General features: G+C 52.7%; 1 protein-coding gene across 1 annotated transcript in view; it reads right to left on the reverse strand.

Annotated features, from left to right (window-relative positions):
• Nucleotides 1-14,512, reverse strand: part of LOC122547852 (synaptonemal complex central element protein 1) — a 56,464-nt gene extending 41,952 nt beyond the window's left edge. Inside the window, exons 1-2 of the mRNA XM_087985214.1 lie at nt 14,467-14,512; nt 8,525-8,584 (exon numbers count right to left, since the gene is read on the reverse strand). Of these exons, the coding sequence (XP_087841340.1) occupies nt 8,525-8,584; nt 14,467-14,476 (70 nt within the window). The 5' untranslated portion in view covers nt 14,477-14,512. The remainder of the gene's footprint in view (nt 1-8,524; nt 8,585-14,466) is intronic.
• Nucleotides 14,513-15,373: the final 861 nt, after the last annotated feature.

Raw genomic sequence — 15,373 nt, forward strand, 5'->3', positions numbered from 1 at the left:
CAATGGAGGTCAAAGAGATCAGCATCCCTGAAATTCTTCCTTGGAGTGTCACCTTGCTTTCAGCCTCTCGGAGCTGGCACCACACAGTTCTCTTCCAGTCCCAGGGCCTGGGATGGCCCACTCGTCCACCAATGTCAAAACATGGTTCGGAGTAAAGGAACCTTTACTTTCAGTTTAAAAGAGTAGAGGGAGCTTTGCCCTGTATCTAACCCCGTACTGCCCCTGTCCCTGGGAGCGTTTGATGGGGACAGTGAAGAGGGAGCTTTACTCTGTATCTAACCCCATGCTGTCCCTGTGCCTGGGAGTGTTTGATGGGGCGACAGTGTAGAGGGAGCTTTACTCTGTATCTAACCCCGTACTGCCCCTGTCCCTGGGAGCGTTTGATGGGGGGACAGTGTAGAGGGAGTTTTACTCTGTACCTAACCCCGTACTGTCCCTGTCCCTGGGAGTGTTTGATGGGGGACAGTGTACAGGGAGCTTTACTCTGTATCTAACCCCGTACTGCCCCTGTCCCTGGAAGTGTTTGATGGGGGGGACAGTGTAGAGGAAGCTTTACTCTGTATTTAACCCCGTACTGCCCCTGTCCCTGGAAGTGTTTGATGGGGGGACAGTGTAGAGGAAGCTTTACTCTGTATTTAACCCCGTACTGCCCCTGTCCCTGGGAGTGTTTGATGGGGGGACAGTGTAGAGCGGGTGTTTTACTCTGTATCTAACCCCGTACTGCCCCTGTCCCTGGGAGTGTTTGATGGGGGGACAGTGTAGAGGGAGCTTTACTCTGTATCTAACCCCGTACTGCCCCTGTCCCTGGGAGTGTTTGATGGGGGGACAGTGTAGAGGAAGTTCTACTCTGTATCTAGCCCCGTGCTGTCCCTGTCCTGGGAGTGTTTGATGGGGGACAGTGTAGAGAGAGCTTTACTCTGTATCTAACCCTGTGCTGTCCCTGTCCTGGGAGCGTTTGATGGAGACAGTGTAGAGGGAGCTTTACTTTGTATCTAACCCCGTGCTGTCCCTGTCCCTGGGAGTGTTTGATGGAGACAGTGTAGAGGGAACTTTACTCTGTATCTAACCCCCTGTCCCTGTCCCTGGGAGTGTTTGATGGGGGACAGTGTAGAGGGAGCTTTACTCTGTATCTAACCCCGTGCTGTCCCTGGGAGTGTTTAATGGGGCACAGTGTAGAGGGAGCTTTACTCTGTATCTAACCCCGTGCTGTCCCTGTCCTGGGAGCGTTTGATGGAGACAGTGTAGAGGGAGCTTTACTCTGTATCTAGCCCCGTGCTGTCCCTGTCCCTGGGAGTGTTTGATGGGGGACAGTGTAGAGGGAGCTTTACTCTGTACCTAACCCTGTGCTGTCCCTGTCCCTGGGAGTGTTTGATGGGGAGACAGTGCAGAGGGAGTTTTACTCTGTATCTAGCCCCGTGCTGTCCCTGTACTGGGAGTGTTTGATGGGGGACAGTGTAAAGGGAGCTTTACTCTGTATCTAACCCTGTGCTGTCCCTGTCCTGGGAGCGTTTGATGGAGACAGTGTAGAGGGAGCTTTACTCTGTATCTAACCCCGTGCTGTCCCTGTCCCTGGGAGTGTTTGATGGGGGGACAGTGTAGAGGAAGCTTTACTCTGTATCTAACCCCGTGCTGTCCCTGTCCCTGGGAGCGTTTGATGAGGGACAGTGTAGAGGGAGCTTTACTCTGTACCTAACCCCGTGCTGTCCCTGGGAGTGTTTGATGGGGCACAGTGTAGAGCGAGCTTTACTCTGTATCTAACCCCGTGCTGTCCCTGTCCCTGGGAGTGTTTGATGGGGCACAGTGTAGAGCGAGCTTTACTCTGTATCTAACCCCATACTGTCCCTGTCCCTGGGAGTGTTTGATGGGGCACAGTGTAGAGGGAGCTTTACTCTGTATCTAACCCTGTGCTGTCCCTGTCCCTGGGAGTGTTTGATGGGGGACAGTGTAGAGGGAGCTTTACTCTGTATCTAACCCCGTGCTGTCCCAGTCCCTGGGAGTGTTTGATGGGGCACAGTGTAGAGCGAGCTTTACTCTGTATCTAACCCCGTGCTGTCCCTGTCCCTGGGAGTGTTTGCTGGGGGACAGTGTAGAGCGAGCTTTACTCTGTACCTAACCCCGTGCTGTCCCTGTCCCTGGGAGTGTTTGATGGGTGGACAGTGTAGAGAGAGGTTTACTCTGTACCTAACCCCGTGCTGTCCCTGGGAGTGTTTGATGGGGCACAGTGTAGAGCGAGCTTTACTCTGTATCTAACCCCATACTGTCCCTGTCCCTGGGAGTGTTTGATGGGGCACAGTGTAGAGGGAGCTTTACTCTGTATCTAACCCTGTGCTGTCCCTGTCCCTGGGAGTGTTTGATGGGGGACAGTGTAGAGGGAGCTTTACTCTGTATCTAACCCCGTGCTGTCCCAGTCCCTGGGAGTGTTTGATGGGGCACAGTGTAGAGCGAGCTTTACTCTGTATCTAACCCCGTGCTGTCCCTGTCCCTGGGAGTGTTTGCTGGGGGACAGTGTAGAGCGAGCTTTACTCTGTATCTAACCCCGTGCTGTCCCTGTCCCTGGGAGTGTTTGATGGGGGGACAGTGTGGAGGGAGCTTTACTCTGTATCTAACCCCGTGCTGTCCCTGTCCCTGGGAGTGTTTGATGGGGGGACAGTGTGGAGGGAGCTTTACTCTGTATTGAACCCCCTGTCTTGAGAGTGTCTGATAGAGGGGACAGTGTAGAGGGAGCTTTACTCTGTATCTAACCCCGTGCTGTCCCTGTCCCTGGGGAGTGTTTGATGGGGGGGGCAGTGTAGAGGGAGCTTTACACTGTATTGAACCCCCTGTCTTGAGAGTGTCTGATAGAGGGGACAGTGTAGAGGGAGCTTTACTCTGTATCTAACCCCGTGCTGTCCCTGTCCCTGGGAGTGTTTGATGGGGCACAGTGTAGAGCGAGCTTTACTCTGTATCTAACCCCGTGCTGTCCCTGTCCCTGGGAGTGTTTGATGGGGCACAGTGTAGAGAGAGCTTTACTCTGTATCTAACCCCGTGCTGTCCCTGTCCCTGGGAGTGTTTGATGGGGCACAGTGTAGCGGGAGCTTTACTCTGTATCTAACCCCGTGCTGTCCCTGTCCCTGGGAGTGTTTGATGGGGCACAGTGTAGAGCGAGCTTTACTCTGTATCTAACCCCGTGCTGTCCCTGTCCCTGGGAGTGTTTGATGGGGGGACAGTGTGGAGGGAGCTTTACTCTGTATTGAACCCCCTGTCTTGAGAGTGTCTGATAGAGGGGACAGTGTAGAGGGAGCTTTACTCTGTATCTAACCCCGTGCTGTCCCTGTCCCTGGGGAGTGTTTGATGGGGGGGGCAGTGTAGAGGGAGCTTTACTCTGTATTGAACCCCCTGTCTTGAGAGTGTCTGATAGAGGGGACAGTGTAGAGGGAGCTTTACTCTGTATCTAACCCCGTACTCTCCCTGGGAGTGTTTGATGGGGCACAGTGTAGAGGGAGCTTTACTCTGTATCTAACCCCGTGCTGTCCCTGTCCTGGGAGTGTTTGATGGGGCACAGTGTAGAGAGAGCTTTACTCTGTATCTAACCCCGTGCTGTCCCTGTCCTGGGAGTGTTTGATGGGGCACAGTGTAGAGAGAGCTTTACTCTGTATCTAACCCCGTGCTGGTCCTGTCCCTGGGAGTGTTTGATGGGGGGGGCAGTGTAGAGGGAGCTTTACTCTGTATCTAACCCCGTGCTGGTCCTGTCCCTGGGAGTGTTTGATGGGGGGGGCAGTGTAGAGGGAGCTTTACTCTGTATTGAACCCCCTGTCTTGAGAGTGTCTGATAGAGGGGACAGTGTAGAGGGAGCTTTACTCTGTATCTAACCCCGTGCTGTCCCTGTCCCTGGGGAGTGTTTGATGGGGGGGGCAGTGTAGAGGGAGCTTTACTCTGTATTGAACCCCCTGTCTTGAGAGTGTCTGATAGAGGGGACAGTGTAGAGGGAGCTTTACTCTGTATCTAACCCCGTGCTGTCCCTGTCCCTGGGAGTGTTTGATGGGGGACAGTGTAGAGGGAGCTTTACTCTGTATCTAACCCCGTACTGTCCCTGGGAGTGTTTGATGGGGCACAGTGTTGAGGGAGCTTTACTCTGTATCTAACCCCGTGCTGTCCCTGTCCTGGGAGTGTTTGATGGGGCACAGTGTAGAGAGAGCTTTACTCTGTATCTAACCCCGTGCTGTCCCTGTCCTGGGAGTGTTTGATGGGGCACAGTGTAGAGGGAGCTTTACTCTGTATCTAACCCCGTGCTGTCCCTGTCCCTGAGAGTGTTTGATGGGGGACAGTGTAGAGGAAGCTTCACTCTGTATCTAACCCCGTGCTGTCCCTGTCCCTGGGAGTGTTTGATGGGGCACAGTGTAGAGGGAGCTTTACCCTGTATCTAACCCCCTGTCCCTGGGAGTGTTTGATGGGGCACAGTGTGGAGGGAGCTTTACTCTGTATCTAACCCCATGCTGTCCCTGGGAGTGTTTGATGGGGGACAGTGTAGAGGGAGCTTTACTCTGTATTGAACCCCCTGTCTTGAGAGTGTCTGATAGAGGGGACAGTGTAGAGGGAGCTTTACTCTGTATCTAACCCCGTGCTGTCCCTGTCCCTGGGGAGTGTTTGATGGGGGGGGCAGTGTAGAGGGAGCTTTACTCTGTATTGAACCCCCTGTCTTGAGAGTGTCTGATAGAGGGGACAGTGTAGAGGGAGCTTTACTCTGTATCTAACCCCGTGCTGTCCCTGTCCCTGGGAGTGTTTGATGGGGGACAGTGTAGAGGGAGCTTTACTCTGTATCTAACCCCGTACTGTCCCTGGGAGTGTTTGATGGGGCACAGTGTAGAGGGAGCTTTACTCTGTATCTAACCCCGTGCTGTCCCTGTCCTGGGAGTGTTTGATGGGGCACAGTGTAGAGAGAGCTTTACTCTGTATCTAACCCCGTGCTGTCCCTGTCCTGGGAGTGTTTGATGGGGCACAGTGTAGAGAGAGCTTTACTCTGTATCTAACCCCGTGCTGGTCCTGTCCCTGGGAGTGTTTGATGGGGGGGGCAGTGTAGAGGGAGCTTTACTCTGTATCTAACCCCGTGCTGGTCCTGTCCCTGGGAGTGTTTGATGGGGGGGGGCAGTGTAGAGGGAGCTTTACTCTGTATTGAACCCCCTGTCTTGAGAGTGTCTGATAGAGGGGACAGTGTAGAGGGAGCTTTACTCTGTATCTAACCCCGTGCTGTCCCTGTCCCTGGGGAGTGTTTGATGGGGGGGGCAGTGTAGAGGGAGCTTTACTCTGTATTGAACCCCCTGTCTTGAGAGTGTCTGATAGAGGGGACAGTGTAGAGGGAGCTTTACTCTGTATCTAACCCCGTGCTGTCCCTGTCCCTGGGAGTGTTTGATGGGGGACAGTGTAGAGGGAGCTTTACTCTGTATCTAACCCCGTACTGTCCCTGGGAGTGTTTGATGGGGCACAGTGTAGAGGGAGCTTTACTCTGTATCTAACCCCGTGCTGTCCCTGTCCTGGGAGTGTTTGATGGGGCACAGTGTAGAGAGAGCTTTACTCTGTATCTAACCCCGTGCTGTCCCTGTCCTGGGAGTGTTTGATGGGGCACAGTGTAGAGAGAGCTTTACTCTGTATCTAACCCCGTGCTGTCCCTGTCCCTGAGAGTGTTTGATGGGGGACAGTGTAGAGGAAGCTTCACTCTGTATCTAACCCCGTGCTGTCCCTGTCCTGGGAGTGTTTGATGGGGGGACAGTGTGGAGGGAGCTTTACTCTGTATCTAACCCCATGCTGTCCCTGTCCCTGTGAGTGTTTGATGGGGCACAGTGTGGAGGGAGCTTTACTCTGTATCTAACCCCATGCTGTCCCTGTCCCTGGGAGTGTTTGATGGGGCACAGTGTGGAGGTACCCTGACCTTCAGTTTAAAAGAATTAGAGATGTGATTCTGCTCCAGATAAGTCCAGGGTTATGAGGGGGGGGGGGGGGCAGCACGCACGGTGTGCGTTTCAATCCCAGAAAACAGTTGGGATGGGGAGAAACCACCATTCTGATCCGAGTAGCCCCCTTCCGGTTTTACCAGAGACGAGGCAGGAGAGGTGGGCTTGACCAGGAGCTGGCCTGGTCATTTTAAATTCATTAAGGGGTCCCCCATCAAACACTCCCAGGGACAGGGGCAGTACGGGGTTAGATACAGGGTAATGCTCTCTCTACACTGTCCCCCATCAAACACTCCCAGGGACAGGGACAGCACAGGGTTAGATACAGAGTAAAGCTCCCTCTACACTGTCCCCCATCAAACACTCTCAGGGACAGGGACAGCACGGGGTTAGATACAGAGTAAAGCTCCCTCTACACTGTCCCCCCATCAAACACTCCCGGGACAGGGACAGCACGGGGTTAGATACAGAGTAAAGCTCCCTCTACACTGTCCCCCATCAAACACTCCCAGGGACAGGGACAGCACAGGGTTAGATACAGAGTAAAGCTCCCTCTACACTGTCCCCCATCAAACACTCTCAGGGACAGGGACAGCACGGGGTTTGATACAGAGTAAAGCTCCCTCTACACTGTCCCCCATCAAACACTCCCAGGGACAGGGACAGCACGGGGTTAGATACAGAGTGAAGCTTCCTCTACACTGTCCCCCATCAAACACTCTCAGGGACAGGGACAGCACGGGGTTAGATACAGAGTAAAGCTCCCTCTACACTGTCCCCCATCAAACTCTCCCAGGGACAGGGACAGCACAGGGTTAGATACAGAGTAAAGCTCCCTCTACACTGTCCCCCATCAAACACTCCCAGGGACAGGGACAGTACGGGGTTAGATACAGGGTAATGCATCCTCTACTCTTTTAAAATGGATCAGGTTTATGCTGCCTTCCAGGTTAGGCATTGTCCCGGCGAGTGAAACACAACAGCTGAAAAGGATGTGGGCGCCACCAAACAGCTGCAATCTTTATGGCGTGGCTTATGGGTCAAAGTTGCTGTTGTGAAACAGACATCTCCTTGCTTCCTTGTCCATTGTTAGAAGTACACCCCCACTTCTTCCACGGTCTTTGCAGCACATGGATAGCACAAACCTGGATGCAAAGATTCCTGCTGAAGTGGTCCAACAGGAATTTTATCCTGCATCCAGGAGAGAAATGGGTGTTGTAGCAGTAACATCACGCTGTGAGTCATCCAGATGTCCGAGTTAGGGCGTGCTGGTGGAATTTAAATGCAGTTAATAAGCCTGGAATTGAAAGCTCGGTGATGCCGACTGTGAAACCTTCAGCGATCGTCATAAAACACACCTGCCTGATTCACTCGTGCCCTTCAGGAAAGGAAATCTGTTGCCCTTTTCTATGGCGTTGGAGGTGCCAATGTTGGAGTGGGGTGGACAAAGTTAAAAATCACACAACACCAGGTTATAGTCCAACAGGTTTAGTTGGAAACACTAGCTACCTGATGAAGGAGCAGCGCTCCAAAAACTTGTACTTTCAAAATAAACCTGCTGATCTGTAATCTGGTGTTGTGTGATTTTTAACTTTGTCCTTATCTGGTCTAGCCTTCACTCATAGAGTTATAGGGTTATACATCACAGAAACAGTCCCTTTGGTCCAACCAGTCCGTGTCAAACATAATCCCAAACTAAACTAGTTCCACCTGCCTGCTCCTCGCCCATATCCTTCCAAACCCTTGCTAGTCACGTAGGTATCCAAATATCTTTTAAATGTTGCAACGGTATCCACATCCACCATAGAGTCATAGAGCATGGAAACAGACCCTTCGGGCCAACCCGTCCATGCCGACCCAGATATCCCAACCCAATCTTGTCCCACCTGCCAGCACCCGGCCCATATCCCTCCAAACCCTTCCTATTCATATACCCATCCAAATGCCTCTTAAATGTTGTCATTGTACCAGCCTCCACCACTTCCTCTGGCAGCTCATTCCATACACGCACCACCCTCTGCGTGAAAAAGTTGCCCCTTAGGTCTCTTTTATATCTTTCCCCCCCTCACCCTAAACCTATGCCCCTCTAGTTCTGGACTCCCCGACCCCAGGGGGAAAAGACTTTACCTATTTACCCTATCCACGTCCCTCATGATTTTGTAAACCTCTATAAGGTCACCCCTCAGCCTCCGACACTCCAGGGAAAACAGCCCCAGACTGTTCAGCCTCCCCCTGTAGCTCAAATCCTCCATTCCACCCTCTGTGTAAAACATTTGCCCCTCTTTTTTTAATAAAATCTCTCTCCTTTCACCTTAAAAAATGTACCCCCTAATCTTGAAATTCCCCGTCCTAGGAAAAAGACAACTACCATTAACCCTATCTGTGCCCCTTATTATTTTATAAACTTCTATAAAGTCGTCTCTCAACCTTCTATGCTACAGCGAAAAATGTCCCAGCCTTTCGTTACAACTCACACTTTCCATATCTCAGATTCTGCGTGGTTTAATCTTAACTGCTCTTTAAACTCCTGAGCAAGAGACTTGGTACAATTTGGCGTATGTAACAAATGTACCATCCAGTGTTACGTAAAGACAAGTTACCTTCAATTAGGGTCTTGATCCTTTTCACTAAGTCTCCAATCTGGGGTTCCACTTTACTTCCTGCGTAGGAAACAAATACGGTTTGTCATTGATCAGAAATAGGAATGCCGGCTAATTATAGTGATCAGTGTCTCCCTCTCTCTCAGACAAATCTAATCGGGTAGGGGCTGGGTACAGATAGAAAGTAAAGAGAAAGTATTTACAATGGCTGGAGGGTTGGTTAACAGATGGCATAGTTTTAAGACAATTGGTTTTTTTTCGGACTGATGGCACCGCGAAGGAACGCTTTCTTCACCGAGTGCATGGCTCCCCCTACACTGTCCCCCCATCAAACACTCCCAGGGACAGGGACAGTACAGGGTTAGATACAGAGTAAAGCTCCCTCTACACTGTCACCCCATCAAACACTCCCAGGGACAGGGACAGCACGGGGTTAGATATAGAGTAAAGCTCCCTCTACACTGACCCCTCATCAAACACTCCCAGGGACAGGGACAGCACGGGGTTAGATACAGAGCAAAGATCCCTCTACACTGTCCCCCCATCAAACACTCCCAGGGACAGGGACAGCACGGGGTTAGATACAGAGTAAAGCTCCCTCTACACTGTCCCCCATCAAACACTCCCAGGGACAGGGACAGCACAGGGTTAGATACAGAGCAAAGATCCCTCTACACTGTCCCCCCATCAAACACTCCCAGGGACAGTACAGGGTTAGATACAGAGTAAAGCTTCCTCTACACTGTCCCCCATCAAACACTCCCAGGGACAGGGACAGTACGGGGTTAGATACAGAGTAAAGCTCCCCCTACACTGTCCCCCCATCAAACACTCCCAGGGACAGTACGGGGTTAGATACAGAGTAAAGCTCCCTCTACACTGTCCCCCATCAAACACTCCCAGGGACAGGGACAGCACGGGGTTAGATACAGAGTAAAGCTCCCTCTACACTGTCCCCCCATCAAACACTCCCAGAGACAGTACGGGGTTAGATACAGAGTAAAGCTCCCCCTACACTGTCCCCCCATCAAACACTCCCAGGGACAGGGACAGCACGGGGTTAGATACAGGGTAAAGCTCCCTCTACACTGTCCCCCCATCAAACACTCCCAGGGACAGGGACAGGGACAGCACGGGGTTAGATACAGAGTAAAGCTCCCCCTACACTGTCCCCCATCAAACACTCCCAGGGACAGTACGGGGTTAGATACAGAGTAAAGCTCCCTCTACACTGTCACCCCATCAAACACTCCCAGGGACAGGGACAGCACGGGGTTAGATACAGAGTAAAGCTCCCCCTACACTGTCCCCCATCAAACACTCCCAGGGACAGTACGGGGTTAGATACAGAGTAAAGCTCCCTCTACACTGTCACCCCATCAAACACTCCCAGGGACAGGGACAGCACAGGGTTAGATATAGAGTAAAGCTCCCTCTACACTGTCCCCTCATCAAACAGTCCCAGGGACAGGGACAGCACGGGGTTAGATACAGAGTAAAGCTCCCTCTACACTGACCCCTCATCAAACACTCCCAGGGACAGGGACAGCACGGGGTTAGATATAGAGTAAAGCTCCCTCTACACTGACCCCTCATCAAACACTCCCAGGGACAGGGACAGCACGGGGTTAGATATAGAGTAAAGCTCCCTCTACACTGACCCCTCATCAAACACTCCCAGGGACAGGGACAGCACAGGGTTAGATATAGAGTAAAGCTCCCTCTACACTGACCCCTCATCAAACACTCCCAGGGACAGGGGCAGCACGGGGTTAGATATCGAGTAAAGCTCCCTCTACACTGACCCCTCATCAAACACTCCCAGGGACAGGGACAGCACGGGGTTAGATATAGAGTAAAGCTCCCTCTACACTGACCCCTCATCAAACACTCCCAGGGACAGCACGGGGTTAGATACAGATTAAAGCTCCCTCTACACTGTCACCCTCATCAAACACTCCCAGGGACAGGGACAGCACAGGGTTAGATACAGAGTAAAGCTCCCTCTACACTGTCCCCATCAAACACTCCCAGGGACAGGGACAGCACGGGGTTAGATACAGAGTAATGCTCCCTCTACACTGTCCCCTCATCAAACACTCCCAGGGACAGCACGGGGTTAGATACAGAGTAAAGCTCCCTCTACACTGTGCCCCCATCAAACACTCCCAGGGACAGGGACAGCATGGTGTTAGATACAGAGTAATGCTCCCTCTACACTGTCACCCATCAAACACTCCCAGGGATAGGGACAGCACGGGGTTAGATACAGCATAAAGCTCCCTCTACACTGTCCCCTTATCAAACACTCCCAGGATAGGGACAGCACGGGGTTAGATACAGAGTAAAGCTCTCTCTACACTGTCACCCATCAAACACTCCCAGGGACAGGGACAGCACGGGGTTAGATACAGAGTAAAGCTCCCTCTACACTGTTCCCTCACCAAACACTCCCAGGATAGGGACAGCACGGGGTTAGATACAGAGTAAAGCTCCCTCTACACTGTCCCCTTATCAAACACTCCCAGGGACAGGGACACAATGGGGTTAGATACAGAGTAAAGCTCCCTCTACACTGTCCCCTCAGCAAACACTCCCAGGGACATGGACAGCACGGGGCTAGATACAGAGTAAAGCTCCCTCTACACTCTTCCCCATCAAACACTCCCAGGACAGGGACAGCACGGGGTTAGATACAGAGTAAAGCTCCCTCTACACTGTCACCCATCAAACACTCCCAGAGATAGGGACAGCAAGGGGTTAGATACAGCATAAAGCTCCCTCTACACTGTCCCCCATCAAACACTCCCAGGACAGGGACTGCATGGCATTAGATACAAAGCAAAGCTCCCTCCACACTCTCCCCCCATCAAACCAGCCTAGGGACAGGGATAGCACTGGTTTAGATACAGAGTAAAGTTGCCTCTACACTGTCCTCACTCAAACACTCCCAGGGACAGGGGCAGCGCAGGGTTAGATAAAGAGTAAAGCTCCCTCCACACTGTCACACATCAAAACACACAGGAGGACAATTTAGCACGGCCAATCCACCCTAACCTGCACATCCCTGGGCACTATGGGACAATTTAGCACGGCCAATCCACCCTAACCTGCACATCCTGGGCACTATGGGACAATTTAGCACGGCCAATCCCACCCTAACCTGCACATCCTTGGGCACTACGGGACAATTTAGCACGGCCAATCCACCCTAACCTGCACATCCCTGGGCACTATGGGGACAATTTAGCACGGCCAATCCACCCTAACCTGCACATCCCTGGGCACTATGGGGACAATTTAGCACGGCCAATCCACCCTAACCTGCACATCCCTGGGCACTATGGGACAATTTAGCACGGCCAATCCACCCTAACCTGCACATCCCTGGGCACTATGGGGACAATTTAGCACGGCCAATCCACCCTAACCTGCACATCCCTGGGCACTACAGGACAGTTTAGCACGGCCAATCCACCCTAACCTGCACATCCCTGGGCACTATGGGACAATTTAGCACGGCCAATCCACCCTAACCTGCACATCCCTGGGCACTACAGGGACAATTTAGCACGGCCAATCCACCCTAACCTGCACATCCCTGGGCACTACGGGGACAATTTAGCACGGCCAATCCACTCTAACCTGCACATCCCTGGGCACTACGGGGCAATTTAACACGGCCAATCCACCCTAACCTGCACATCCCTGGGCACTACAGGGACAATTTAGCACGGCCAATCCACCCTAACCTGGACATCCCTGAGCACTACGAGGACAATTTAGTACGGCTAATCCACCCTAACCTGCACATCCCTGGGCACTACGGGGACAATTTAGCACGGCCAATCCCACCCTAACCTGTACATCCCTGGGCACTACGGGGACAATTTAGCACGGCCAATCCACCCTAACCTGCACATCCCTGGACACTACGGGGCAATTTAGCATGGCCAATCCACCCTAACCTGCACACCCCTGGGCACTACGGGACAATTTAGCACGGCCAATCCTCCATAACCTGGACATCCATGGGCACTACGGGGACAATTTAGTACGGCCAATCCACCCTAACCTGCACATCCCTGGGTACTACGGGGACAATTTAGCACAGCCAATCCACCCTAACCTTCACATCCCTGGACACTACGGGGCAATTTAGCACAGCCAATCCACCCTAACCCGCACATCCCTGGACACTACGGGGCAATTTAGCATGGCCAATCCACCCTAACCTGCACATCCCTGGGCGCTACAGGGACAGTTTAGCACGGCCAATCCACCCTAACCCGCACATCCCTGGGCACTACGGGACAATTTAGCACGGCCAATCCCACCCTAACCTGCACATCCCTGGGCACTACGGGACAATTTAACATGGTGAACCTGGAGCACCCGGAGGACTCCTACGCAGACACGGGGAGAATGTACACACTCCACATAGACAGTGGAATCGAACCCGGGTACCTGCCGCTGTGAGGCAGCAGTGCTAACCACTGAGCCACCATGCCACTCCACTCGGAAAAGGATTGGGAAGCAGAGGGGCACAGATTCCAAAGGGATTGGCAAAAGAAGCAAATACAATGGCGGAATTATGGTTTCGTCAGGGGCAGGCTGTATCTCACAACCCTCATTGAGTTTTTTTGAGAAGGTGACCAAGCCTGTGGATGAGGGTAGTGCATGGACTTCACTAAAGCCTTTGATAAGGTTCCACTTGGTAGGCTTTTGGAGAAAATGTGGAGGCGTGGGATTTAGGGTGAATTAGCAGTTTGGATTAGAAACTGGCTTTCTGTAAGAAGGCAGCAAGTGGTGGTTGATGGAAAATATTCAGCCTGGAGTCCGGTTACCAGTGGTGTGCCACAAGGACCTGCTTTGGAACCACTGTTGTTTGTCATTTTTATAAATGACTTGGCATAGGTGGATGGGTTAGTAATTTGCAGATGACACTAAAGACCGTGGAGTGGTGCACAGTGTGGAAGAATGTTGCTGGGGGACTTGAATAAACTGCAGAATTGGGCTGAGAGGGGGCAAATGGAGTTCAATGCAGATAAGTGTGAGGTGATTCACTTTGGGAAGAATAACAGGAAGGCAGAGTACTGGGTCAATGGAAAGATTCTTGGGTAGTGTGGATGTGCAGAGGGATCTTGGAGTCCACGTACATAGATCCCTGAAAGTTGGCTTGTACGAGGGAGCATAGCAAATTGAGGGGTAATAGATTTAAGACAGATATCAGAGGCAAATTCTTTACTCAGAGAGTGGTAAGGGCATGGAATGCCCTGCCTGCTAGTGTAGCTAACTCAGCCACATTAGGGGCATTTAAACAGTCCTTGGATAATGATAGGATAGTGTAGGGGAATGGGCTTAGATTAGTTCACAGGTCGGCGCAACATCGAGCGCCGAAGGGCCTGTTCTACGCTGTATTGTTCTATGTTCTAAAATAAAACATCTTCACGCACTGCCAGAGAATGTGACGGAGTCGATCGTGGCTTTCAATGGGGCATAAAATGATTGCTGATTCTTAAATAGTGTGCAGGGTTACAGGAAAGAAAGGCAGGAGATTGTGACTGTCATTCGGAGAATCCATGCAGACTTAGCGGGCTGAATGTTTCGGCACAGAAGGAAGCCAATCTGGCGAGCATATAGATTGATAGCTTTCTACATTTTAAAAATGTCAGGGGATTACTGGGGCAGGAAAATGGCGCCAAGAAGAAGTCAGCCATGTTGAAACGGAATGGCACAGCAGGGGCTGAGTGGCCTCCTGTTGCCTAGAAAGTTGAAACACGCAACGGCGGCTGAAAAAGAAACAGAATTAGACAGCGATAGGGGAAAGTGGGCGGCGGTGGGGTCCAAAAGGACCGTGTTTCCATCCAGGAGCCGTGGACATGATGGGACGCGCGGCTTCCACTGAGTTGCAGGGTCCCCACGGAGGTGGGAGTCCGTACCCAGCTCCATGGCAGCGAGCAGGTCCGTCTTCAGAGAGGTTGCCTCATTCCCTGTCGAAGGAGAAAAGGGAGAATGAGTTAAAGCGCGGAAAAGATGGACAAGATGGGATGAGAGGGGTCAAAGGTCAACCGGTTGACATCCGAAGGGATTGCGTCGATCACTGTTGGCGAGCGGGCGGGCGGGCGGGCAGGAAGGTGAATTCCTGGGATCTTTGGAATGCTCTCCCACCACCCGCCCCGCTCCCCACCCACCCCACGGCCAACAAAGAAACGTCAAGTTCGTCGGGTCTGGGCGCTGAGGGCGACCTTTCCGTGAAAAGACAGCAAAGCGTCCTCTGGGTTTCGGCCTCGCTCCAGCCTGTCCGGAGACAAAGGGCAAGAGCTGGAGAGCTTCGCCGGGCGGCGGCGGGGAGGGGGTTGGGGGCTAGAATGGGCAGCGTGGGCCGAACGGCCACTCGCCCAGCCCTGGGGTTCCCACTCAAGAGACATGCTGTCGCCCATGGTCATAAATTGGTCATAAATGTGATGGTGATGATGATGATCCACCCTTTGCACCAACTTGGGGAGCCATCCCATTGCCCTCACCCATTCCCGCCATCATCCCCTCAGGGCGGGAAGAGAGCAGTGACCGTTACTGCCTTCCCGCCAAAAAACAAACGGACATCCACAACACCTGCCAGGGGGCGTGGCTCCGACAGGCGCTGAAGGGGCGTGGTTTGGGGGTGCGGGGACCGAGCTGCTGTGACGTGCGCTGAAGGGGTGCGGCTTCGGCGGGAGGGGGCGCGGTTTGGCGGGAGGGGCGTGGTTTGACGGGAAGTGCGTGGTTTGGGCGGGGGAGGCGTGGTTTGAGCTGGATGGGTCGTGGTTGGGGCTGAAGTGGGTGTGGTTTGGGCGAGGAATTCTGGGA

The sequence above is a fragment of the Chiloscyllium plagiosum genome, unplaced genomic scaffold, assembly GCF_037043375.1.
Source record: "Chiloscyllium plagiosum isolate Xiang-an unplaced genomic scaffold, Cpla_swu_hap1 HiC_scaffold_51, whole genome shotgun sequence".
In the NCBI taxonomy this organism is placed as follows: Eukaryota; Metazoa; Chordata; class Chondrichthyes; order Orectolobiformes; family Hemiscylliidae; genus Chiloscyllium; species Chiloscyllium plagiosum.